The 27823-nt window shown below is 41.6% G+C and overlaps 1 protein-coding gene and 1 long non-coding RNA gene across 2 annotated transcripts in view; both read left to right on the top strand.

The window, feature by feature from the left end:
* Positions 1-27504, top strand: part of LPCAT1 (lysophosphatidylcholine acyltransferase 1) — a 46522-nt gene extending 19018 nt beyond the window's left edge. Inside the window, exons 3-14 of the mRNA XM_082234737.1 lie at positions 1714-1928; positions 5066-5178; positions 8787-8847; positions 11866-11924; positions 13017-13051; positions 13791-13845; positions 15764-15846; positions 17477-17602; positions 20184-20337; positions 21263-21361; positions 24251-24389; positions 25731-27504. Of these exons, the coding sequence (XP_082090863.1) occupies positions 1714-1928; positions 5066-5178; positions 8787-8847; positions 11866-11924; positions 13017-13051; positions 13791-13845; positions 15764-15846; positions 17477-17602; positions 20184-20337; positions 21263-21361; positions 24251-24389; positions 25731-25897 (1306 nt within the window). The 3' untranslated portion in view covers positions 25898-27504. The remainder of the gene's footprint in view (positions 1-1713; positions 1929-5065; positions 5179-8786; positions 8848-11865; positions 11925-13016; positions 13052-13790; positions 13846-15763; positions 15847-17476; positions 17603-20183; positions 20338-21262; positions 21362-24250; positions 24390-25730) is intronic.
* The window catches only part of LOC309538945, a 115914-nt gene that overhangs the window by 81567 nt on the left and 6524 nt on the right, over positions 1-27823 (top strand). The window lies entirely within an intron of this gene.

A 27823-nucleotide genomic window follows, 5' to 3' on the forward strand; every position in this document is an offset into this window, starting at 1 on the left:
GCGTCTTGTGGTCTGCTGCGTCTTATAGAGCGAAAAATACGGTACCTGAAAGGGGAAGGGAACTGGTTAAATGTCTCGTCAAGACAGGTGCCTGTTGCGGTATTCCCTGGAGAGATATCCACACAGCGTTTGTAAATACTTCTTCAGCTGTGGCCAAAGAAGTTGCAAGCATTTCCACAGCATGTTGTTCTCTTTTCTCTTAACCCAAGCCATTCTTTGTGGGGCAGGAAAGCTTGAAGGCACTGCAGCTCCAAGTTACAAATAAATGTAGCAAGGAGGTTATAGAACAGCTCACAGAATACTAAAATTTATATCTTTAGGCACCAGGCGAAAACATTTCTCTTTAACCAGAACTTTGGCTGATTAACATTCTATGTCCTTTTAAATGGAAGGGGGTTATTGGTTTCTTTTTGTTTTTATTATGCATCCTTTGTGATCTTCAGATGAAAGGTGGTATACAAATTTAATAAACAGCAACAACAAATTTCCTCTGCCTGAATTGTTGGGCGTGTACATCCAAAGTTAGTTCATTTCAGATTGTGCCCATTAAAATTAATGGATATAATTAACTTCGGTCCATTGATTTCAACGGGCCTAACATAACTTGGATAAAACTCTTTTGAGTTTATAGAAAACCAATATTGTCTTTATAGTTGGAGTGCGTACCCATCTTAGGATATCATCATAATTGGAAATGATAGCTTAATAATTATAAACTATCCTACAGCTAGCTGGGGGAGAATGAGCAGAGAAAAATAGTCACCCAGCTCTTTGCATGAGCATCTATTAAATGAGAGTGCACTCTGTGGATATATTTGTTTTGGGTTGTTGTTTTTGCCTGCTTTGGCCCACCCTCTGTGATTTCCACTGATGAAGATAGACAGGTGACAGGCTGCCTTTCTAAAGAGACAGTTTGTACCTGTTCTGCAGTGATGCTCCCTTCGACCTTTTGGGGTAAGATGAAGTAAAATCTGCCATGGGGTTGCTGACGGGACTGGTTAAGCTGGAACCTATTTACCGTATTTTTTGCTCTATAAGACTCACTGAGAGCCAGTGTGGTGTAGTGGTTAAGAGCGGTAGTCTCGTAATCTGGGGAACCGGGTTCGCGTCTCCGCTCCTCCACATGCAGCTGCTGGGTGACCTTGGGACAGTCACACTTCTCTGAAGTCTCTCAGCCCCACTCACCTCACAGAGTGTTTGTTGTGGGGGAGGAAGGGAAAGGAGATTGTGAGCCGCTTTGAGACTCCTTAAAAGGGAGTGAAAGGCGGGATATCAAATCCAAACTCTTCTTCTTCTTCTTTTTCCCTCCTAAAAAGTAAGGGGAAATGTGTGTGCGTCTTATGGAGCGAATGCAGGCTGCGCAGCTATCCCAGAAGCCAGAACAGCAAGAGGGATCGCTGCTTTCACTGCGCAGCGATCCCTCTTGCTGTTCTGGCTTCTGAGATTCAGAATATATTTTTTTTTCTTGTTTTCCTCCTCCAAAAACTAGGTGCGTCTTGTGGTCTGGTGCGTCCTATAGAGTGAAAAATACGGTGGCTACATTTGAACTCCCTGACATAACAAAACTGTGTTAAAACACAATCAGAAAACGAGGAAGCAAAGTGCTTTTAAAAAGAAACTCTTATTTCCCAGTTTCCTTGGAAATAGCCTATGTAGTTAATCGTGTTCAAAAGGATTAACACGTCTGCATTTGTGCTGTCTTATTATTTTCAGGTTTGTGGATGTCATGCTGAAGGCCATCATGAGGACCATGTGGCTTGCTGGGGGATTCCACTGGATAAATGTGAAGGGCAGGCAGGCCTTGCCCACTGAAGCAGCAATATTGACTCTGGCTCCACATTCCTCGTACTTTGATGCTATACCTGTAACAATGACCATGGCCTCCATTGTCATGAAAGCAGAAAGCAAAGATATTCCTGTTTGGGGAAGTAAGTCAAAAAAGCTTTACTTTCAAATAAGGGCCACGGCGATTTATTTCTGGAACGGAACGTATTCTTGGAATGTGGGAACCACCGCAGAAAAGGGCCCATTCCTGGTTGTTGGCAGAGGAATATTTGCAGCTTGTGAGAAAACTAGGAGGGCCTCTGGTAACGGCCAGACAGATCCAAATGGGAGAAGCCGTTCCCTCGGGCAACCCACTCCTGAGTTGTTTGGATCAAAGCTGAAACCTGGTTCAGTTCTTTCAACAAAGGTGCTACATGACAGCAGCTTGACACATCGCTCAACAACATACCCATGTCACTCTCTGCTTGTGCCAGCTTCTAGGCCACGCATACGAGCAGCTAAACATAGAGTGCCTATCAGTATGCCCCTTCGCCACCCCACCAGGTGTTTTTGCAATGTTTCCATTTCTTAATTTTATGTTCCTTCCTTCAGTAAGCACCGCGTTCGCATACATTCGATTATTCCGTTTTATCTTTGGCAGTCATACAGTGAGGTGAACCAGAATGAAAGATAGCAACTTGCCCAGGTTATCCAGTTGAGAATTTTGTGCCCACACGCTTTGAAGAAGTCTCAAAGCAGTTTACAATGAAACATGCCAAAACATGTTAAACAATGTGCAACCTCAGTAAAATAACAATTAAAAACACACACGAAAGCTCAGGTTGATGACACTTGTCATCAAAGTTGCTGATGGGTCTGCAAGAATAAAAAAAAGTTTCTACATGGTGCCAAAATGGTAGCAAAGTTGGTGCCAGCCAGATCTCCTTTCTCGCACTATGAACAATGGCCCACTAACTCTTTCTTAAGGAGCCAGAACTTCTATTTCGATATCAGAAGGAGTGTAAAGGGGGAGGCTAAACGTGATGTAGCCCTACATTTATTTCAGTAGCATCCAAGGGAGTTCAATAGCAAAAGGCTGAACTTTCATCACAACTCTGTGCCTACAAAGTTTTTGTTAGTACAAATGTAACTCCGTAGTTACAAAACAAGGAAGTGCAAAAACGAACGACAGATTTTCCCCTGATTGCGTTGTGTATTATGTAGCATGATGTGGAATCTTAAAATGAAGAAAGCAAAACCTCTGTGGGAGAGTGTGAGTATGGAGTGAAAAGGTCACCCCACCCCCGTCCCTCACTAACAGTTTGCTCTTTATTTCCCTCTCCTGCTTCAAAAAAATAAAAAATAAAAACCAGGGCACACATGCATATAATTAGTTCCTTGATTTTTTTACATTTGTGTTTTGAAAACATGGATAAGTTGAGGGGGGAAAGAAAATGATTTTTTGGTCACTTTGCCTGGTTGTAGTGCTTTTCATCTTGTAGCTATTGCATTTATGAATATGTATGATTTTTATCTGGCTGTGTGTGTAAATGGGTGTATTTAACCTGCTTTTGCCCATTTATAAATGGATTGCTAGACATTCTTTACTCTGCTTGTGTTGCAGAATATCACTGTGGAGGGTTATGCATTGGGTGAACTCTGGGTCTTCCTCTCTTCTAGACCTAAAATTCAGTGGGATGACTTTTGTTGTTAACATTTTGGCATTCTATTGCTGCTTTTCTGTACCTCTGAGGGAGTTGCATACACAGCCCTTTAACCACGTGTACATGGCCTACATAAATATAGGAATTTAGTCTGCTGGTCATCTGTCTTAAATAAACTTGGAAGTTTTCTGGAGATTTAGCTCAGCGGCAGATTGTGGGACTTGATTTTTTTACCACTGTTGATGGGGGCAGGGAGAGAGAGAGAGAATATTTAATTCACTTGAAACTTTGGGGGGCATGGAATCATTGAAAGCAGAGAGAGCACGTGCTATGAAATGTGACATGTATAATTTCACTGGTGTTATTTGGGAGTGGGAGACAGACCCTCCAACAGGTGGCAAAGATCAGGCTGTCCAAAGAGAATTTAGCGGCTACCCTCCAGCGTTTTCCAAAGTTTGCAATAGTTTCCATGAAGACTATTGCAATGCAGTAAGGCATTGCTGCTGCTGAGTAATAAACGTCAACAATAAATTTCAGCATACCACCAACCTGTCTAACATAGTATCTAATAATGAGCTCTAAATGACTGAAACCTCAAATCTACAACATTCCCACCACTTTCCTTATCTGGAGTTGGATATGTGATTAAGGATAACCTGTTTGTACCGCTAGGAGTGATCTGACAGAGGTAGAATTGCTCCAACCCCAACCTTTCCACTTAAAATCCAAGGGCTTCTCTTATGCCAAGAGGCTTTTGTTAGTTGTGTGAATCACACAACACAATTCAAGATTCTGTGGTACTATAGGAGTATAGTCAGGTGCTCTTGTCAGATTATTCATGTGGCTGGGGAAAGAGTAATCTCACAACCATGTATATTTAGATCACTCAGGTGATGACACGCAGCTTGTCATATGCATTTGAGGTGATGAGCAGCGTTCACAATGACCCCAGGGAAAGTGAGCTAGAAATGCAGACTTCCTAGCAGATGTCTAGCAGTGTCTCCTTTGAAAAAATCCCTCCCATTATTTCAAGACTGTCAGTGGTGATGATAGTTATTGTTCTTAGGAGCTTTTCCTGAAAGGAACAAATAATTTGATTGGCTTTAAATGCAGGCCAAAATGGTTCTAGACTGACTATAAAAGTTATAAATGTGATGTATTGCATTGCATGGATTTTATTATTCCTTATCGCTGTTTCAGTATTAGATATTCTGATTCTCTCTTTTTTGAACTTTACACGAGTGTTAAACTCATTTCCCATCCCTTTTGTAAGAAGTAAACAACTGTCCTGTCTACCTTCAAACAGGATCAAGCTAACTGAGGCAATTTTAGAAATAAGAAAAAGCATGGCAGGTAGTTTTAGTTTGTGTTTTAAAGGGGCACTTTCAGTTTAAAGTATTCATAAGTGGGTGACTGTATTTCTGAATAAATGCAGGGCTATATTTTATTTTAAAATGTTTCTTAATATGTTCTGCTGGTTACTCCCCCCCCCCCCAATATGGCATATTTTGTTATGAAATGTGTTTGCTCATAAAACTATTGATTGTTTCTCTATATAGCATGTCATACACTTATGCTAATCTAAAGAAAAATGAAGGAATATACTTAGGAATACGGACATTTCTGTTTCTTTCCAGCTCTAATCAAATACATTCGACCCGTGTTTGTATCTCGATCAGATCAGGATTCCCGCAGGAAAACTGTTGAAGAGATAAGACGGCGTGCTCAGTCAAATGGCAAATGGCCACAGGTACTGGTAGAACATCTTGTGATTTAAAGGTATTTGTTTTCTGTAAAGGAATATCTATTTCCACCTAAAGAGATGCTATTTCTGTTCAAAAGTAGACACACACTCCTCAGGTTTCAGTTTCTACTACCGTATTTTTCGCTCTATAACACGCAGATTTTTTCTCCTAAAAAGGAAGGGGAAATGTCTGTGCGTGTTATGCAGCGAATGTGTGGTCTCTGGAGCCGAAAAATAAGGCAAAAATCAAACCGCGCTTCAGGGAGAAGGGAGCTCCGTGAGACAGGAAGTGGCAGCTTTCCTGCATTCTGCCTCAGGGTCTTACTGCCCGCCCTCTCTGTTTCCTTGCTGTGTTTGCTCAAACGGAACAAAGAGCAGGGGAAGCCCCTCCCCTCCAGGCAAGAAGAGGGGAAAGCAGAGCGTCGCTCTATCCTGTCCCTGCTCCGGAGGAACAATGTTTGTGAAGGGAAGAGAGATTACAGGTTCGGCTTAAAATTCTGATTTGACTTCCTGCTTTTTGTTTTTGGAGACACACAGCATTCAAATATGCTTTCTTCCATTTAAAAGGATGAAATCCTTAAACAGTGGCTGGCTTGTGTGGGTGGGTGGGGGGAAACTTTTGCCTTCCTTTCCTCACGTTATAGCCCTCTCCTGCATTCTTAGCCTTCTGTGTTTTTCCTTCCCTCCCCACTTAAAATGTGGTTACAAAGCATGGATCCACATGGATCCTCAGGATCTTTGCATTGGGTCACCCCAAATTCACCATCAGAGCACATAGCATGTCCATGGCTACAGCCTGTCCCCCCCCCCAAAAAAAATCACGCACCCACTGTTGCCTGGGGCTGCAATGGTGCAAAAACGTGGTTGCAAAGCATGGATCCACATGGATCCTCAGGATCTTTGCATTGGGTCAGCCAAAATTCACCATCAGAGTACACAGCATGTCCATGGCTACAGCCTGCCCCCCCCAAAAAAAAAAATCACGCACCCACTGTTGCCTGGGGCTGCAATGGTGCAAAAACGTGGTTACAAAGCATGGATCCACATGGATCCTCAGGATCTTTGCATTGGGTCACCCCAAATTCACCATCAGAGCACACAGCATGTCCATGGCTACAGCCTGCCCCACCAAAATCACACACCCATTGTTGCCTGGGGCTGCAATGGTGCAAAAACGTGGTTACAAAGCATGGATCCACATGGATCCTCAGGATCTTTGCATTGGGTCAGCCAAAATTCACCATCAGAGCACATAGCATGTCCATGGCTACAGCCTGTCCCCCCCAAAAAAAATCACGCACCCACTGTTGCCTGGGGCTGCAATGGTGCAAAAACGTGGTTACAAAGCATGGATCCACAGGGATTCTCAGGATTTTTGCATTGGGTCACCCCAAATTCACCATCAGATCACATGTCTGTGGCCACAGCATGAAGCACAAAAATGATACGTCCACTGTTTCATTCAGAATATTTTTTCCCTTGTTTTCCTCCTCTAAAAACGATGTGCGTGTTATGGTCAGGTGCGTGTTATAGAGCGAAAAATACGGTATTTGTGGGGCTAACATTCACCTGAGTTCTGAATTCTTTCGAATTCTTCAGGTTTTCCTCCAGCTGTTCCTCTTGATTTAACATTGGTACCACATCTCGGAAAAGATGGGGGGAAATCCTTTGTTGGATGATACCATGGTTCATTTAATCCATTATTCTGTTTCTAACAGCCAAACATCTATGGGTGTTCACAAAGAAGGCATGAAGGTGACAGCCCCCCCCTAGTTGTTGCCAAGGAGGATAAAATCCATGATGTTAAGTTGTGGGTAGACATATCAGACGACACAGTGATTCTTCAAACAGCTCTTGTTTATTCACAGGCCAGAACAGAACTGAACTGAAGGGTTCAGTCAGCCTGCTTATATAGAGCTCCAGTACAACGTAACTGTAACAATATTCTAAAACTATCCAATCACTGAACGTCACTTTCGATCCCTTATTTGCATAACTATCTACAGCATCCCCCTGCTGGCCCAGGGTGAGAACTTCAATACATAACACATGACTTGCTGTTAATTTAATTATGTTTGACATGTGAAACAATCCTGATACATTAAGGATTGTATGGGGGAAGACCCCGTGCCACCTTAACTCCCTCACCGTGCACATATCTCCCTCTTCCAGGCTCAGCTGTTAGCAGTACAGTTTCCTTTTCTCAGTCCTGAGCCTAGTGTCAGTCATTCTCTTATAGAGTTATGAAAGATGTGGGAGGGGGGAAAGTACTTTCTCAAGACGAGTTTTGATTATATAAACATCCATAACGTTCCACTTAATCACCTCTCCTTTCTTTCCTCAACTAAACAATTTATTTATGAATAGTGAATTCACCTCTTGGCAATTTGCTTACCCCTTCGAAGCGTTTTCAAATTGTGCGACAGCACTTTTGAGAAGAAACAATCACATAATACCGAAATGTCACCGCAGCATAAATTTGGGTAATGGTATTTTAACGTTGAGTTCTGTTCCTAAGAATTTCCAGTGCTGAGTTCGTTGCCGCTTAGGAATCTCTTAAGCTGTGTATAGATAAGTTTTCCTCCTGTCATAGAGGAAATCATCTTAATCGTCACCTCTTCTTTGTTTGTGGGCGCCATGCTGGTGAAGGAATAACACCCCATGGTGCCCCCTTCTACCCTTTGCTGCTATGTGTGAGAAACTTTAGTGCCTTGATTTTAAAAGAACAGGGTTTCCTACTGCTAATTTTGTTCAACTTTTATTGAGTACTGATGGTAAGTACAGTAAGAACATAGAACTTTAAAGTAATGTAAAGCTGGGGAAAAGCTGAATCTGGCAATTTTGATGTGGATTAGTTCCCCTTTGAATATATGAGCAGGGAGGTATCTTCCAGCTTCTCTTTCTTCATTAAGGTTCAGGTATTTAAATACCACCTGACATTTAGTGAAGTATCGTTAGAATTTGGTTATACAGTACTGCTTTGCTGTTTTTATTTTATTCCACAACCCTGTTACTTTCTTTTTCTTTTTTGCTTACTTGTTTTTTCCCCTGTATCTACACGTTTTCAAATGCAACAGTAAAATTCAATAAAAAGTGTTTTAGAAAAAGAAAACAAGTGGCTCCAGAAATTTCCTGGCTCCAGAAATTTCCTGGCTCCAGAAATCCTGGAGCCTACATAATTTAAAAGGCGATGGATGAGGAGGTCATCGTTTGCTTCATGCGTGATTAAAGGAGAAAAGAGTTACCCTCCTTGTGATGAACACAAGGGTGGGGGGTGGAGGAACATTATATTATAACTTCTACCTCCCTCATTGAGAGGGTGTCTGGCCCTCAGTGCTTGCAGTTCCAAATGGAAGAGTGCTTCAAAGATTCCTGGGCTGCGTTCCATACATTCTTTCATAGATCACACTCCATTTGTAGAACACCTTAGGGAGCAACCTGAATGCCTTCTTGAAATCAGATACCTGTGGTGAATTATTTATTAAACACTAGCAGCATTTAAAGAAAAGCGAATTTGAATGCTTCTAAATTCTGAGCTTGAAATGTACTTAAAGATGCAGAAGATGTACAAAAATAACTTGTAATAGAGGGGTTTTTTCTGTTTCTGTTTTAAGATTATGATATTCCCGGAAGGAACATGCACTAATCGATCCTGCCTAATTACCTTCAAGCCTGGTAAGTATGATGTACATTCTTCTTTACCTATGTAACATCAGTGTAACTTCAGATTTTGAAATTCGGTGCTCACGATTGCCTATGGCCACTTCAGATGTTACAAGAGGTGTGTCCTCCCACCCCACAATAAGGGCAACCTTTGCCTTTTCTGAAACTTTGGTATGCCAAGAAACCTAGGATTGTCTGTCTGTTCGAAAGTTGAGTTAACTGTCGTAACTTGCAATCCAAGTACGTGCAAAAAACCCACCCATCTGAAGTACCTTCTTCATACACAGGTCTGGAAATCAAAGTGCATCATTGCAAACATGTGTTGACCATTTTCTGGAAAATGCTGAGTGCAAATAAAGGTGTTTCCATCTTCAAATCTAATTATTTAGTTCAGGACAAACAAACAAGCAAACAAGAACCTGAAATAGGACATTCAGTCAGTTCATCATTCTCTGTATTTTGTCCAGTCTTGACACTTGCTGACTTTCATTTGGTGTGCATCAGGGCTCCTTCAGGATATTATGTGGTCTAGAATGTTTAAACCTAAAACCTCTCTATAACAAAACAATCTCTCTTTTTTTGAGGATTACTGCCATTAGCTCAGTTCTCTTACTGTTTCCTATGGAATTCAAAAAATGTTTCCAAGTAAGTTCAGAAAGACTTCCTTGCAGAAAAAGAAGGTGGAACTCTCATGGTTTTGCACCCTAATTTGGTAGGTGAAGGGGCATCGAAACGAGTTGTTTTTGTATTTCTAATGTAATAGAGACATCATTGGATTGTTCCTTCCATGCTTCAGTGGTCTTTATTTCATAGAATTGTAGAAATAGTAAATGGAAATTATTCTCTTTGCCAAATACAGAGGGTAGGGGTGTTTTGCTTGTACCACAAATTGCAGGAGATAAGGTTAGCTTACCATATTTTGCATTCTCTAAAGTTTAGTCAACATATTGGGTAATGAGAGATTTATGGTAATACCTTGTGCCCTTTTCATTCCTGATTTGAAGCCAGGACTTTTCCTCAGCTATGTATTGGTATGGCTCTTGTGTTGTGCAGCACTTTGCAATCTTTTCCCCAGGATATGTGTATTTGCATGACCTCTGGTTTTCTAATCAGATGGATATCATCCTGTTGATGGCACATGTACGAATCCACGCATACTTGGGAGCTGTGCAACAGAATAATGAGTAAAATGAGTGAAGATTTGAATCATGTAGAGAATACAACCTTCTGTCTGAGTCCAAACATATATTTTCCTAATAGCATTTAAGCATGTACTACTAATATTCAATAGTATTGGAGCTTGGCTGTTTGTAGAATGGAGCTTCTAGTGCTAATCTGTCAGAGCCTTCTAGAAAAGATTGCTTCAGATTGTGTAAATGTCTAGTCCAATTTTCCGTGACCAGGTGTGTATGTTTGATAGGAGATCTTCATTTCAGAGATCTTCCCTAGAAAATACAGTGGTACCTCCGGTTAAGAACTTAATTCGTTCCGGAGGTCCGTTCTTAACCTAAAACTGTTCTTAACCTGAAGCACCACTTTAGCTAATGGGGCCTCCTGCTGCTGCTGCGCTGCTGGAGCACGATTTCTGTTCTCATCCTGAAGCAAAGTTCTTAACCAGAGGTACTATTTCTGGGTTAGCGGAGTCTGTAACCTGAAGCATCTGTAACCTGAAGCGTTTGTAACCCCTAGGTACCACTATACAAGTTTGTGTCACCTTCCCTGATGTCAAGATAGAGAGAGCAAGGAATGTTTAAAGAATTACCAACACCTTGCGGGCTCCCTTAGTGAAAGAAGCCTTGACCTGGGTTTCTGGTTCAACAGGTTCCTCTGGTCCATGAGTAAACAATAGTTACTATCATCAGTACCTGTGGGAGATAGGGTTGGAATGAGAGGTTGCTGCTCAGGGCTTCAAACAAAAATCCCAAAGGCCTCTTTCCCTGGAGCCTTGGCAGAGTGCATCCTCATGCTTACAGAGATTCATATGCCGGGCTGCAAAATCTAGAAAGCACAATAGCTCAACCTTTTCAGAAATGGAGACATCTAACTTTGTAAATGTTGGTGAAAATAGCCCCAGATTGACCATAGAGTTGGGAAAGAACTGGGTGTCCAGGAAAGATTTTGATTTATTGCTATCTTCGGTAGTGGATGAAAGTGCAAACAAACAAGACCAGAAGTGTTGAATGTTTCAGTTATCATTCCTTTCTTGTTCCTAGTTAGAGATTTGAGTTGATTCTAGAGTCTTCATCCACTCCAGAGGAGTGGAAGAATTAGCATTAACAATGTAGATTCTTTTCACACACCTTATTATTGGTTGCTGTTTGTTGGCTTATAATATGAGAGAGAGGTTACAAGGCAGATTTTCCTGTTTAAAAAGAAAATGTTTGTCTTCATCAGGGAAGGCAGTCAAACCTTGTGGTGGAACATTTTTTCTATTTCTGTCAAATTCCTGGAAATATATAAATATAAGTTGCGTAGGATTTGACAGCCCTGAGTTCTTTCCAATTAGGTACGTCTGAAAAATTGCTGGCTATTAGTTGTTTTGACTAACTATCCATTCTTCCTGTGTCATCTTACCTGGAATGAAATATCCTGCTTATCAAAGGATTGGAATTAAATTGAATGAATCATACTAATGCTTCCAATGTAATACAAAGTTTTTCAGGAAGCAAGCTGCTGGGAATAAGTCACAGTGGTATACCATAATAGTAAACCTCTGAAGATGGCACATTATGTTCACTTGCAGGAAGAAGCTTGGACTATTTATTATTTGGGCAGGGAATAATCAGAATCTATTTAACTTTAGATGCTTGAATTACTATGTTGCTGAGAGTTGTTGCTTAACCTTTAAAAATAAATTATAGTTGCATCTTTTTTGGCTACTTGGGAAGGTGGAACTTCAGAGCATATCATCCAGAAAAGCCAGCTGTTACATAACAGAAATGCGCATGCAATACCTTCAATGCTCACAGTGTCATTAATAGGTGGTAATTAGAAAGTATTGTAATTATATGTATCCCATATATCTTGTAGGAGCATTTATCCCTGGAGTGCCTGTCCAACCTGTGATTTTACGTTATCCAAACAAACTGGTAAGCTCTGAGTAAGCTTTTATGCCAAATACATAAAGGTATTAAAGGACCCCTGACCGTTAGGTCCTGTTGCGGACAACTGTGGGGTTGCAGCGCTCATCTCTCTTTATTAGCCGAGGGAGCCGGCGTACAGCTTCCGGGTCACGTGGCCAGCATGAATAAGCCGCTTCTGGCGAACCAGAGCAGCGCACGGAAAAGCCATTTACCTTCCCGCTGGAGGGGTGCCTATTTATCTACTTGCACTGGTGTGCTTTCAAACTGCTAGGTTGGCAGGAGCAGGGACTGAGCAATGGGAGCTCACCCCGTCACAGGGATTTGAACCGCTGACCTTCTGATCGGCAAGCCCTAGGCTCAGTGGTTTAGACCACAGCACCACCCGCATCCCTATGCCAAATACATATATGAACCTTAAGTAGTTGTCTGAAGTATATTCTCAAACTTTTTTTTGAAAAGCAGAATGATAGTAAATCAGGTGGGAGGTGACATGGGCAACGATTGCCCTCTTGTTGTTTCTAAGATATGTACATTTGTTTCAAGACAAATGCAGCGTGGGTTGACTTATTTCCCCCCCAAACGGTTGAACATGAAGTATCCCCCAAAATAGTAAGTTACTCCTATGGTAGCTAGAAAGATGTAAATTTGATATGTACACAGCCCATCTTTTCATCTAATAGATGATCTGTTAATCTCTCAATCTATTACTGCATAATTCAAGATTTGTTTGCTAGTATCTCATTGTGGTAAACAAACTCAGTTCTACCTATGAGAAAGCAAAAGTGAGCTTGTGTCCCGTTATTCCTTTAGCTGAAATGCTGCTTCTGTATCACTAGAGGGCACTGATAATTCCTTTGTCAGTATGTTGTAAATTGGAGGAATTCCTGAATATACAATAAATTCATCGGCATTTCATTTAATGTCTTCCCCCCTTCATGATTTACATATTGCCAAATGCCGTAGTAGACAAAACCCTTACAGGGATAATGAGATATAAATAGCCTACTGTCACATTTTTCAAAGTAATGCTGTTTTTGTGAAGCCTATTAACTTTGTAGGACTGCTTAAATATTTGAATGCATTTCTTTTGCTGCATAGGATACAATTACGTGGACATGGCAGGGTCCAGGAGCGTAAGTCAGCTACATATTATTTGAATTTCTAATTGCTTTAATTAATTGCTTTTCTTTTGGAGGACTAGTATGTTAAATAATGGGAGATAATGGGCACACGTCAGATTATCTTCCTGGACAATTGCTTTTTTATGATCAAACAGGGTTTAATAAGTTCTTCAAACCCCAAATCACACTATTCCTAATTTAAATGAATAGATTAGCCTGCCAATAGATAACTTTTGTCTGTAGTGTTTGGAAGCATGTGAGCAATGGCCTTCTTGCTTCTCTTAAGCTTTTTCATACAATTTCAGATTGATTAAGTATTTGAGAATGTTAAATCATAATTGATTTCAATATCATTCATAGCCAAGGTACTTAAGTTTACTGCGCATCAGTTTTGATATTTAATTGCCAAGTAGTGTTCACTTCCCATATTTTACAGAGTGAGGCCCATCTGCTTATACAACATAAATCCATTTGTGCAATGGGACTTCTTTGTCTTCCTGCTCCTCCAACTCCCCCCCCAGCAAACTCCCTGCTCCAGAGAGTCCCCCAACCCTTAGAGCTTATTTGGGGATGTGCGGGGGGGGGGAGGAAAGGAATGAGAAGTCCCATTGCATGAGCAAATGCCAGTTTATACGATGCTGGATCTCACCCAAAGTTCATTTTCATTTCTCTTTCTTAGGATGCTTTCGTGATGTTAATTACGGAACTAATAATCTTGTAAATTAAAACGAGCTTTTCATTTCTCTTTCAGGTTGAAAATTCTGTGGCTTACTTTATGTCAGTTTCATAATTTTGTGGAAATAGAGGTTAGTACAAAGTTACCAATGTTTTAGTCTGCAATCCTATGCTTTCATACTTGAGACAACTAAAAAAAACTACAACCCATTTTAACGGTATCCTTTAATGTGTGTGAATAGTTCAGCTCTTGAACAATGACTTCAAAAGAGTACCCCAATAAATAAAGACCCTGTACTGCAGGAGGAAAGCTTAACTTCATTTTATTTCTTTTTCGTTTCCCCACTTTGCAATAAGGAATAGCCAGTGCTATTTTTCTAGAAAGAGAAGTACCGAAACTCAGCCATGAACGCCTCCCCTGTTCTCTTACAATGGCAATGGCGCCTGTTAAGTTGTGGATGAACATATCAGATGACACAGCGATTCTTGAAACAGCTCTTGTTTATTCACAGGCCAGAACAGAACTGAACTGAAGGGTTCAGCCAGCCTGCTTATATAGAGCTCCACTACAACGCAACAGTAGCACTTTCTGTAACTATCCAATCACTGAACGTCACTTTCAACCCCTTATTTGCATATGTGGACCTGAGTGAAAACTATCTACAGTATCCCCCTGCTGGGCCAGGGTGAGAACTTCAGTACATAACAGCGCCCACCTGAGAGGTGCCAGGACTGAGTTCTGGTGACTTCCCGCTGAACAAAAACCCTGGGAATAGAACAAGTGCTTCCACTGGTCTTCACAAGTCCATGCATTGTTAACCTCGAGTTAGGCTACTGTAATGTGCTCTACATGGGGCTGCCCTTGGGTCTGGTTCGGAAACTCCAGCTGGTGCAGAATGCAGCAGCCAGATTGCTGGGGCAAGCTTCTGGTCAAGAACGTGTCATGGCTGCCCATCTGCTACTGAGCCAGGCTCCAGCTTCTTATACTGATTTACAAAGCCCTGGGCAACTTTGGGTCCAGGATACCTGAGGTATCACCTGAACCCTTATAATTCTGGCTCTGTTACTGAGATCATCTGCAGGAGTGGCTAGGGTGAGTTGGTGAGGCTCATTTGACAACAGCAAGAAATCAAGCTTTTTGTGTCACCAGTCCTGTGGAACACACTGCCAAAAGAGATTCAGAGGCACCTTCTGTGCCAACTTTTAAATGTCTGCTGAAAACAATTGAGAGTACATCCCCCACAATGGTCTATTGATGCTTGTTTTTTATTTCTTTTTGCTTTCAACTTGCTTTTTTAAACTTTCTATTATTTTACTGTCTGGTTTTATGTTTTTTCTATTGTGATATAAAATAAATAAAAGAATAATAATAGAGGTCAAAACGTTATGGGCATATTGGGAGGGGGAGTTAATGTCACTGATCACCGATAATTTTACTGTCTGTATGCAGTGGTACTGACGACATTTGCACAGCCACATTTCATACCTGCAGTCCACTCTTAATGAGAAAAATGCAGTTTTTAGACTTGCCGTTCTGAACGGTGGGAAAATGAGATAATTGACGCAGTTGGAAGCACAACATAGAAGAAAGATGCCTAATCTTAACATCTTAAGGCAGCCCTGTTCAGGGAAGTTTTTAATCTGTGATATTTTAGTGTATTTTTTGGTTTCTATGGAAGCCGCCCAGAGTGGCTGGGGAAACCCAGCCAGATGGGCGGGGTACAAATAAATAATAATAATAATAATAATAATAATAATAATAATAATAATAATAATCTGTATCCCACACAGCTGCTCATTTGTTGCTCTATAAATATCATTTAGTTCCTTTTAAAAAAACAAATTAATAAAGGGGGGGGGGACCTGAAATGTTGCTACTCTTTAGTGATGTGTGTAAAAATTCAGGGTTGTGTTTTTTTGTTTTGTATTTGCTTATGAACATTTGATCCTGTTACTGTACTTAAAAGCAACATTATTGGTGTGAGTTTATACTTTTGCCTGTGAAATACGATAACACGTTTGTGCTGAAACCATTTTTTCTACTTGCAGTTCCTGCCTGTGTATATACCCTCTGAAGAAGAAAAGAGAAACCCATCTCTGTATGCAAATAACGTGAGACGGATCATGGCACAGTAAGTGGACTGCTGTCCAAATAGCACCATGATGGTATCTGCTTATTTAGACGTTTGTACCGAAATATTCTACTTATTTTAATGTGTGTGCTAACATTGTGGACATTGCAGGAAAAAATATCATATCAAACCTAACAAAAGCTGACTGCATCACAAGTGTGGACTGGAATCTGAACCTGTTTTTGCTGGAGAAATTACAACCCCATCAGTGACAAGAAAATCTGTTCCTTCTAAGATCTGACAAATCCCTACTAGTGTCAACTTTGACTTGTCCGGGTTCATTTTCAGTCTATTAATCCTTAACTACCTGCCCACAACTTTCAAACAGTGATTTTATGGCCAATAGAGTAGCTGGATGTTTGGGGAAAGTTCCTCACTCCAAAACTGTGGGCAGTCTCTCTGAGTGGCTTTATATAGATGATCAACAGGATTGGTGCCGATACTAATCTGTGTAGGACTACATAGACCAATTTTCAAGAGGTGAAATATCAGCATCATTCCCAGCGACCATCCTCTATATCTGACTGGGAAAGAATACCAGAATTTCTAGGGAACCAAACCTATCATGCAAACTGAAAATCGAAGCTGATACGTTATGGTTGTAGATTAAGGTGCAGTTTAGATGTAGCAAAAAACAATTTAAAGGGATTTGGTTTTTAGGTCCCCAGATATACCCAATGCACTGCCCACCAGAATGCACTGGCTGCTAATAACTGTAACTGAACATTTTAATTACAGGTAGGTAGCCGTGTTGGTCTGCCGTAGTCAAAATAAAATTTAAAAAATCCTTCCAGGAGCTCCTTAGAGACCAACTAAGTTTGTTATTGGTATGAGCTTTCGTGTGCATGCACACTTCTTCAGATACCTTCAGATGTCTTCTTCAGATATTCTTCAGGTATCTGAAGAAGTGTATACCTTCAGATACCTTCTTCAGATATTCTTCAGGTATCTGAAGAAGTGTGCATGCACATGAAAGCTCAAACCAGTAACAAACTTAGTTTGGTCTCTAAGGTCCTACTGAACAATTTAAATACCATATTTTTCGCTCTATAAGACACACCAGACCATAAGACGCACCTAGTTTTTGGAGGAGGAAAACAAGGGAAAAAATATTCTGAATCTCAGAACGCAGAACAACAAGAGGGACCGCTGCACAGTGAAAGCAGCGATCCCTCTTGCTCTTCTGGCTTCTGGGATAGCTGTGCAGCCTGCATTCGCTCCATAAGACGCACACACATTTCCCCTTACTTTTTAGGAGGGAAAAAGTGAGTCTTATAGAGCGCAAAATACGGTACATGTCTGGGGAAAGTTTTTTATAGTGGTTTTAAGATGCATAAACACACATAAATGTACACCAAACAGTTGAGAAACATGCAGGAGGGAAGGTCTAGTGGTTTAAGGGTTTTAGGCAGATTTAAATGTACCCTCCCTTTTCTTTGTCTCTTCATCCCTATTTTTAAATTTGAAGTACTCTTGATGAAAGCTACTCTTTCCTTGACTTGCCAGACCACATCGTGAGCTTTGGCATAGTGAAAATGTGGCGTTTAGATTGCATCTGCTTTATAAGCCTGCCATTATAAATAAAAGTGTGACGCTGTTGTGTAAATTCCTGCTTTTTTCCCCCATCAAGGGCTTTGGGGGTTCCAGTAACGGACTACACTTTTGAAGATTGCCAGCTAGCTTTGGCCGAAGGACAACTTCGTCTCCCTTCAGACACCTGCCTCTTAGAATTTGCAAAGCTTGTGAGAAGCCTTGGGTGAGCAGGTTGATAAAAGTGTGGAACTGCATGACAGAATGTTTTAATCGCTTTGTAACTTTATAAATGGGACGCGGGAGGCTCTGTGGGTTAAACCACAGAGCCTAGGACTTGCCGATCAGAAGGTCGGTGGTTCGAATCCCCGCGACAGAGTGAGCTCCTGTTGCTCAGTCCCAGCTCCTGCCCACCTAGCAGTTCGAAAGCACGTCAGAGTGCAAGTAGATAAATAGGTACCGCTCCGGCGGGAAGGTAAACGGTGTTTCCGTGCGCTGCTCTGGTTCGCCAGAAGCGGCTTAGTCACACTGGCCACATGACCCGGAAGCTGTATGCCGGCTCCCTTGGCCAATAAAGCGAGATGAGCGCCGCAACCCCAGAGTCAGTCACAACTGGACCTAATGGTCAGGGGTCCCTTTACCTTTGCTAACTTTATAAAAGCAATTTTTTAAAAAAAGTATTTTAATTATAGATTTTCTTGATTTACAAAGGTATGTGCAATGTCTCCCTCATATTTTTCTTCCATGTAACTTTTTTTTTTTTTTACAAATCGGTTAAAAGCAATTAAAAAAAAATTAAAGCATCTGGGAGGTTGTGGGGGCAATGTTTTGCAATCTTGCAGGAGCAGACCAGAATCACAGAGGTTTCAAAAGCTTAACAAATTTGACATCCGCCAGTGTTGTGCAAGATCTAGTTATAATAGGCTTCTTGCCACTTAATTCAGTTGAGCATTCCTGGCTTCAGTTGACTGTGGTTCTGATAATTAGGAAAGTCATAATTTGTATTCCAACTTATATTACAATTTGTATTACAACTTATGGTGGAGACAGAAAGGAAGAGCCATCTGTATATCACTTCCCCCTCACCTCAACACAAGTTAGATGCCAGGGTTGTGGTTTGCAGAAATCAGAGTCCGCATTGCTTAAATTTATATTGTTAACAAAAAACACACCCTTTCAGCTTAACATGTTATATTGGACACTTCCCATGTTCACTCACATTTCAAAATGTCAAGAAGTTACAGCTGTTAAGTCCCCACATCCTTAACAGATGCATTGTTTATGCAGTATTGATATGGTATTGAATCTTACCTTGTTAGATCCAGCTTCATCACTGCCTTGAAGCTTGGTGGTTGTCAGTGGTAGATGAGCATCTGAGATGATGATGATGATGATGATGATGATGATATTTTTAAAGGAGGGCTTTTTCTATAACTGCAAATATAAAGTGGGAGCCACTTTTTCCAGTTCGGGATATTGCGTTAGAACTTTCCTCTTCTGAAAATTGAATTTATCCGAATGCTCTCCCACGTTGTTTTAGAGCAAAACTGTATATTCAGATTGCGTGGTACGGAATTCCTGGAACTCTGTCATTCAGAATGAAGAGTGAAGAGATCAATGTCTGAATGATCCACCACAGGAAGAAAAGGTTCATTGAATTGTAGAATTGGAAAGGAAGCTGAGGGTTATCTAATCCAACCCCCCTGCGATGCAGGAATCACAACTAAAGCATCTATGACAGATGGCCATCCAGCCTCTGCTTAAAAACCTCCAAGGAAGGAGAGTCAAACTCCTCTCTTGGGAATCATTCCACTGTCAAACAGCTCTTAGTGTCAGGAAGTTCTTCCTTTCTTGTAACTTGAATCCATTGGTTTGGGTCCTAGCCTCTAGAGGAGGAGAAAACAAGCTTGCTCTATGTTGCTCGGTCCCTGCTCCTGCCAACCTAACATGTTTGAAAGCACGTCAAAGTGCAAGTAGATAAATAGGTACCACTCCAGCAGGAAGGTAAACGGCATTTCTGTACGCTGCTCTGGTTCACCAGAAGCAGCTTAGTCATTCTGGCCACATGACCCGGAAGCTGTACGCCGGCTCCCTCGGACAATAAAGCGAGATGAGCACCGCAACCCCAGAGTCGGTCACGACTGGACCTAATGGTCAGGGGTCCCTTTACCTTTTATTGTCAGATGGCTTAGGTAGTTGCTCATGAGTAACCAGGCAGGACTCCGACCTGTCTTTTACAGGTTTTATTTAGGTGCAAAACTATTTACATTGCAGAATCCCAAAGTTCATGTCTGCCTCAATCACTAGCAGAATCCGGGAGTGCTTCTTTCCTGGACCTCCCCCAGCATAAAAGTCTTGTTACGCCCAGCCTTTCCCTTCCCTCTTTGTGCTTTAGACTTCTGTGCAGGGTGGGCAACGGAATGGGCGTGCTTCCCTCCTGGCCAGCTTTGCCAGGAGCGTTGTTGAGGCTCCTGCCAGCATCCTCTGGTCCTTTCACTTCTTCCTCATCACCGGAAAAAGAATTGCTTCGCAAGATTTTCAGAGGCTCCCTGTAACACAACTGCCCCTCTGTTTCCCACCCCTGTTCTGATGGCAGTTCCCTGACAGCTATCATATCTCCTCTCAATCTCCTCTTTACCAGGCTAAAGACATCACACATCAGGGATAGGTTTTAGCATTAATCTTCTGTTAGTGGATTAGCAGGAAATTACAAACTGCCTGGTTTGTCCTCCTCAACACTCCTGTAAGAAAAAAAGAGAGAGGGTTGTCTACAATTTCAGCCTTGGTTCTTTTCCTCCCATGTTTAGATTAAAGCCAGAGAAGCTTGAAAGAGAGCTTGATGCATATTCAGGAAATACCAAGAGAATGAAAGACAAAAGGGTCAGTCTCAAGGAGTTTGCGGAATACCTAGAAGTCCCAGTTTCTGACACATTAGAAAACATGTTTGCACTTTTTGATGAGGTAAGAAAGATGACAGTCTTGACATTTCTAAATAACCACTTTTATTATTTGAATTAAGGCCTTGGGCGTTCTTTCGCTAGGAATGCAGTTTTCATTTGTGAGTATGGTTAATATAGCTGTAACATAGAAAGTACCCGTTTATGTTATGAACAATAGTTTCGGAAAAGTGATTACTAAATTCAGAAGGTCTTGTGTGCATGCCTTTTGCCTGCTGTGCGAACATTAGTAGTCTGAAATTACGCATCCTATTGGCTGCTGATCATCATTTTTACCATGGAGAAATGTAGCACAAGGGATGCATGGTGACTATGACTTATTTTACAAATTAGACTACAGCTTTCTATATACATACACATATATAGCAAGCATAATGTAGTGTTGCATCAAAGAGAGGATACCAAAATGGCAATTGAATTAGTTCTTACCAATGAACCACCCTGTGCTTCTTCAGACCTCTGCAGTTTGAAGGAGAGAAGGAGTGGCATATGAAAAGCTCTCTATAAACATCCACAAGTGAGAACTATTTGAAAGTCCACAAAGGGCTGTTTGAAAGCCTCATGTTTCTTTTTGAGGTTTTCAATCAAGGGCTCAAAGGGTTACATTAACTGATAGCACTATGATGCCAAGTGATTGGCAGGTGGGCTCTCTGCCCACCAGGGGTTGGGGAGAGAAAGATCTGGCCAGAAAGAGTTCCTTGCTGTAAAACAACTGAGAAATATAAGACGTTTCAAAAGTTCAGAGGAGTTAGTCCCTTAGTTAATTGCAGACGAGCTGGTATTTTAACACTAGTTTCTTTGTTTAGAAATCTTTGTGCTGAAACCTCCATGTGAGCTCTTTTTATGTGTACTTTTCAGAATTTTCTTTTCTTCAGTGGGTATTTTCTGTGAAACTGGTAATACAGTTTTGTTTCTTTCTTTTTTTACAGAAGGAAGGGGGTCTGATTGACTTAAGAGAATATGTAATCGCTTTGTCAGTAGTCTGTCGGCCATCCAAAACCTTGCAAACAATACAGCTGGCTTTTAAGGCAAGTAGCAGCTTTTATTAAGACGGTTTATTGAAAGCCATTTTTAAAAACAAAGCCCTTTTCCCCCTTTTCCTTTTTTGCGGGGGCAAAACAGGTCAATTCATTACATTGACCACAACTTCTCTGCATCCCTGGACATCACTGGCTTTTATACAAGCTCTGTACAGTGGTCGGCATCTAACAGTAGCCATATTCACTCACATGCATTTTGACCCGCAAAACACAGCAGCAATCTGTTGTGCCCTGTGTTGTTTTTTTCTAAATCGGCAAGCAGGAGCAGGAGACTGTGCAAATTGCTGCCTACACAGGCAAATGGGTAAGAAAAAAGTAGCTTGCATGCTCGTCACTTGATGAAAGCAGCATCAAGCGACAACTTGTAAATGTGAGTGAGCCATCACATATACAACACCACAGAGACATCCTTTCTGGTAATTGTGTTTTATTGTACATTGATGCTTTATTTTATGAACTGTGGCCAAAGAGAGGCTAACAAATGGGGGGGGGAGTGTCACTTGATGATACCTCAAACTTAATGTTTATCAGTAAAGTTAATTCATATAGTCCTCTGTGAGTCATTGAACACCGAGAAATCAAGCGATGTATGTGAAAGCCAAGGTTTGTGTGTACCTTTTGAAAACGCTGGATTTCCCGAGCTCAGTATATCTGAAGACCACCTTTTCCTGCGTGAGCAACCCCTTACCCTAAACACATCTGGGGTGATCCTGCTCTGGACGTGGCTAGGTCTTATTTTTATTTCAAAATATTTATGACCTGCCTTTCTGTCCACCAGGACCACCAAAGCAGCTAGCAATACACAATACATTGCCTAACTAGCAAAATGAACAGTTCCCACAGAATAAAAGAGGCAGTAAAAAAAAAAAGAACTCAAGGGCATGTGAGCTCCCCGATGCTCTCTTATCCCTCCAGCACCCAACTCTATTGTGGCATCACACCTGTGAATTGCGTTTCCTTATGCTGGCCCACCAAATTACAGCCTCAGCAGAATTTAGGTGACAAATGAAGTCTCCTGTATCCGTTGCAGTGATGATGCATGATTAGTCAGTTTCCTGCAGCAGACCTTGAGAGAATGGGATTAACTGGCATTTAGTAACATGGTTGGCCTTTGTATTTTTATGTACTGTAATTCCTTATATTACCTTGAGTACTACTTTTAGTGGAGAGGCAATTGCATGTTTGATGATGATGATGATGATGATGATGATAAATTATTTCTACCCCGCCCATCTGGCTGGGTTTTCCCAGCCACTCTGGGCGGCTTCCAACAAAGTATTAAAATACAGTGGTCTGTTAAACATTAAAAGCTTCCCTAAACAGGGCTGCCTTCAGATGTCTTCTAAAAGTCTGGTACAGTGGTGCCCCGCAAGACGAATGCCTCGCAAGACGGAAGACTCGCTAGACGAAAGAGTTTTCCATTTTGGAGGTGCTTCGCAAAACGAATCTCCTATGGGCTTGCTTCGCAAGACGAAAATGTCTTGCGAGTTCCTGCGGGTTCCCCACCTTTTTTCTAAGCCGCTAAGCCGCTTATCAGCTGATCCGATAAGCCGCTAATAGCGCTAATCCGCTAATCCGCCAATGGGCTTGCTTCACAAGACGAAAAAAGCGCTAGACGAAGAGAATCACAGAACGGATTCTTTTCGTCTTGCGAGGCACCACTGTAGTTGTTCTTTTCTTTGACATCTGGTGGGAGGATGTTCCACAGGGCGGGTGCCACTACCGAGAAGGCCCTCTCCCTGGTTCCCTGTAACTTGGCTTCTCACAGTGAGGGAACTGCCAGAAGACCCTCAGCACTGGACCTCAGAACGATGGGGGTGGAGACGCTCCTTGATTTATCTAGAGGCCAATCCCCTACCTTTGCAATACCAGGAAGGCTGTTGTTGTTGCTATTATCATTATTGTTTATTCACTTTACATCCCGTCCTTCCTCCCAAACGAGCACTACATTTGCACCACTCAAAACAGCTTACAGCAATTAAAATACTGCATCCACAAAAGCAATAATATTAAACAAATGAATTTAAAAATAAAAACAGGAACAGCAGATAAAACCCCAAAGAGAGCTTACAATATAAAGCATCCTATGTTGCAAGAAGGGGCTCCAAACAAACTTCAGAGGGCAAGGTATTCCACTAAGTGTGGCCCTTTTTCTCTTTCTTTATCTGTTTCTGAATAAACGAGAGGTAGGTCACAGTGAATGTCCTCTCTGCCAGATCTTAGACACTGGCCAGGCTGGTACAGGAATAGGCGGCCCCTAAGGTATCTAATAGGGACGCGGATGGCACTGTAGGTTAAACCACAGAGCCTAGGGCTTGCCGATCAGAAGGTCGGTGGTTCGAATCCCCACGACGGGGTGAGCTCCCGTTGCTCGGTCCCTGCTCCTGCCAACCTAGCAGTTCGAAAGCACGTCAAAAGTGCAAGTACATAAATAGGTACCGCTCCAGCAGGAAGGTAAACGGCGTTTCCGTGTGCTGCTCTGTTTCGCCAGAAGCAACTTAGTCATGTTGGCCACATGACCCTGAAGCTATACGCCTGCTCCCTCGGCCAATAAAGCGAGATGAGCGCCGCAACCCCAGAGTCGGCCATGACTGGACCTAACAGTCAGGGGTCCCTTTACCTTTAAGGTATCTAATAAATTGTATCAATAAATGTATTTGCTCTTAGGCTTCAGCAAAATTTGCAAACTATAAATGGAAAATAAAAGGTGGCGTATCAATCAGCGTAGGGAAGTTGGAAGATTTATTTGGCTGGGAGGAAAGTGTCAAACAGAGGCCCTGGGAATGTGTTTCTTTGCTGCTGCTGCTGCTGCTGCTGCTGCTGCTGCTGCTGCTGCTGCTGCTGCAACAACAAATCATACATTTTAATTTTTCACAGATGTACCAGTCAGAAACTGGAGCTCTAACAGAAGAAGATTTAACTTGCATTTTAAAGACTGCCATGGGGGTTTCAGATCTTAATGTGTCAAACCTTTTCAGAGCTATAGATGTCGACGAAAGGGGGGAAATTACATACGGTGAGTTCTGTGCTATGATTTTAGAAAACCGCAGACAATGGGGAACTTTTGTGTGGCGGCTGGACATGTCCCACAGAAAAGAGCAGCTGCCTGGGGGCAAGTGTGACAGGTTCCTGGCCATTGTGTTGCATGGGAAGGGCTGTAGCTCAGAGTTTAAGTCCCAGCTTCAAACCCGAACATCTCCAGGTAGCGCTGGGAATGCCTCTGTCAGAAACTCTGAAAAGCCAGTCAGTACTAGATAGTCTGGCTCAATATGAAACAGCTTCCTGTGTTCATTAATGGGCTTCCTGGAATGTCTGTATATGGAGCATTATTATTTCTTGTTTATGTGCTATACCTTTTCCTCCACCTTGTATGGTTGGCACCCCCTTCACCCCTTTGATCCCTCCAGCAACCCTGAGAGATAGTGCATGGTCCAAAGTAATCCAGAGAGCTTCCAAGCCAAATGGAAATTTGAACTTGGATCAGTCCAGGCCTAGTGCAGCACACTAACGCGGTCCATGCTATGGTTACCGGTAGCTAAAGATTCCATTCTGTTCTATGATCAGTGACCTTATGCTGCAGTGTTGGGCACTGTGATCTAAACCACTGAGCTTCCTGGGCTTGCCGATCAGAAGGTTGGCAGTTCAAATCTGTGTGACAGGGTGAGCTCCCATTGCTCTGTCCCAGCTCCTGCCAGTTTGAAAGCACACCAGTGCAAGTAGATAAATAGCTACAGCTGTGGCAAGAAGGTAAACGGCGTTTCCTTGCTCTCTGGCTTCTGTCACAGTGTCCCATTGCACCAGAAGCAGTTGAGTCCTTCTGGCCACATGACCCGGAAAGCTGTCTGTGGACAAACGCCAGCTCCCTCAGCCTGAAAGTGAGATGAGCTCTGCAACCTCATAGTCGGTTTTGACTGGACTTAACTGTGCAGGGGTCCTTCACCTTTTACCTTTACCTATTGTAATAAATCGACCTGTCAAGAAAAGGCCAACGCAAACAAACAAACAAACAAACAAACAAACAAACCAACCGTTGCTTAAAGCTCAAGGAGGTGGGGAGGGGAGGAACATATTAACGTGTAGTTCTGCAAATCATTTTGAGTTGTTAGCAAATGTTAGTGTTACTCAGGGAAAACCCATTGAAACTAATGAAAATGACTATCCTGTGTCAGTGGGTCTACTCTAAATATAATTTAATTGGGTCCAACCCTTTGGAAAATGCTCTTAAAGTTTGGCATGGGAGACTTAGTAACTAGCAATCTAGTTAGTACTTTTATTGTCTTGCGGTCTTTCTTGATTTTGTAAGTAAAATGTCAATTTTAAACGCTTAAAATGTATGCTTGCTTTTATTAATTTCTAGAGGATTTCCACAAGTTTGCCGAAGTGTATCCAAACTTTGCTGAGGAGTATTTATATCCCGATCAAATGGAGACTGATAGCTGCCCTGCTCCTAACGGTTTCTGTACAGACTTCAGCCCAGAAACTACTGAAGACAGAAGAAATCACCTGCAGAAGAAACTGAATTAATGTTAACAATTCCAGCGTCCTCTTCTGGTGAGAGGAGCGTGTCCTGTCTTGGGCTCGTCATAGTCACACAACTATGTAATCTGAAGTATGTGAGGGGTGTGTAAGACAGAGAGGAAAGTGTGTGTGTGTGTGTGTGTTTGTGAGAGAGAGAGAGAAGATTTTGCTGCATTAATGAGCATCTTCAGACTTCCTGTTTGGAAGATCTTGGTTTTTTTCCATCAGCATCTTGGAAAGTAAAGAATGTAAATGAACTTTTAATTTGTGTACTTAAAAAGAAGATGCTTGCATATTTATATTCCATTGTTTAGTTCCATGTACAAAGTGTCCTACAAAGTGTGCATGTGTAAAGAATACTGTAGCTCCTATGGTGTTAAGTGCACTTCGGTGATTTAGTGTTATTCCTGTTTAGGGAATTGTTTGGGTTCAAGTTCCGCTTTCCTTCTTCATGTGAAGACACAACTATTTACTGCTGACTGTGGTCACTGGTCTTCTGAACAAGGCTAGCTCAATTTAGCCCTTTTGTTTTCATTTCAGCAAACAGTTAAAGGAAGAAAAGTATGCAAAAATATTTTTAACTAAGGAATTTTTAAAATTATTTTTCTTGTAAGAGGACTTTTTTGCCATTCAGTTCATGGTAGTATTAAAAATTGGAAGGGTGTGGTTGTTCCCTGGGTTGTGTGCATTCTGTGCTAAAAGCATGAAAACATCTGTACCAAGTAACATAAATTCAAAGAAAACTGAATTCCGAGGTTTATATAAACTAGATAATCTTCCACATTATATATAGTTCTGCTTTTCCTGAATGTGGGCAATGACCAAAACAAGTAAATAAATGAGGCAGGTTTGAGGGAGACTGAGGCCCAGTGTGATGTAGTACTTGAGAGTGTTAGCCTAGCACCAGGAAGTCCTGAGTTTGAATCCTGGCTCAGTCACAAAGCTCACCAGTTTACCTAGGGCCAGTCACACTCTCAGCCACACTCTGCCTCACAAGATCGTTGTGAGAATGAAATGGACCGGAAGGAACCCTTGAGTTCCTTGAAAGAATGGTGGGATACAAATTGCCCCTGACCTCTGGGAAGTCATATTATTCCCATTATAAAAAGCTGCTGAGATTTCATAGCTCAGATACTTTCACTTTTACCTTCACATCTTAAGGGCCAGAAATGTTCGTTTTTTAAAAAAATGAAAGCTAAAATTCTCAGGATGCTGAATACTGCCCTAAATTCAAACTTATTTAATTATTGGGTATGAACACAGAACACACACAGCCCTGGCCACATTCCTGCCTTTTCTGTTGTATTTCACTTAGGGTTTTCTAGCAGGGGATAATTAAACAAGGTATATTTTAAACAGCTTCAATGGATTTGGCTTTTTGCACAGAAACAACACAATGCATAATGGAGACTGAACAGGCATAAAATAAACCATTTTTAACACCAGAAAGCCATCAGTTCTTGTGAACTGCCCTGAGACCTGTGGGTACAGGGAAGTATACAAATTTAATAAATAATAATAAAATAGTCCCTCATAATCACCCACAGATATCATAAGATTTGGTTGTACACATTTTCAGAAAGAACGCTTGGTAACATCTGACTCCATTTTTTTTACTATCCCTGCCTTAGTGACTTTTTCATTGCAAGACGCTTTTCAAATCAAAAGCGTCTTCATTGCAAGACACTTTTCAAATCAGCTGCATGTGGAGGAGGGGGAATTGCCTCAAATGGTCACAAAACCTCATTGCTCTAAAATGTGTTCTCCTACAGTCCACAGTTTTTCTACAGTTAAAAACTGGACATTAAAAAAAAAGAAGATATGGTATAAATTACTGTATTACATCAGCTTTCTAACCCCCTTTTAATGTATACAGAGATCGAAAAGAAGAGGACAAAGGCACATGGAGGCGTTTTATCTATGAATCTGCTT

The sequence above is a fragment of the Podarcis vaucheri genome, assembly GCF_965113315.1.
Source record: "Podarcis vaucheri genome assembly, chromosome: 8".
Taxonomy (NCBI): Eukaryota; Metazoa; Chordata; class Lepidosauria; order Squamata; family Lacertidae; genus Podarcis; species Podarcis vaucheri.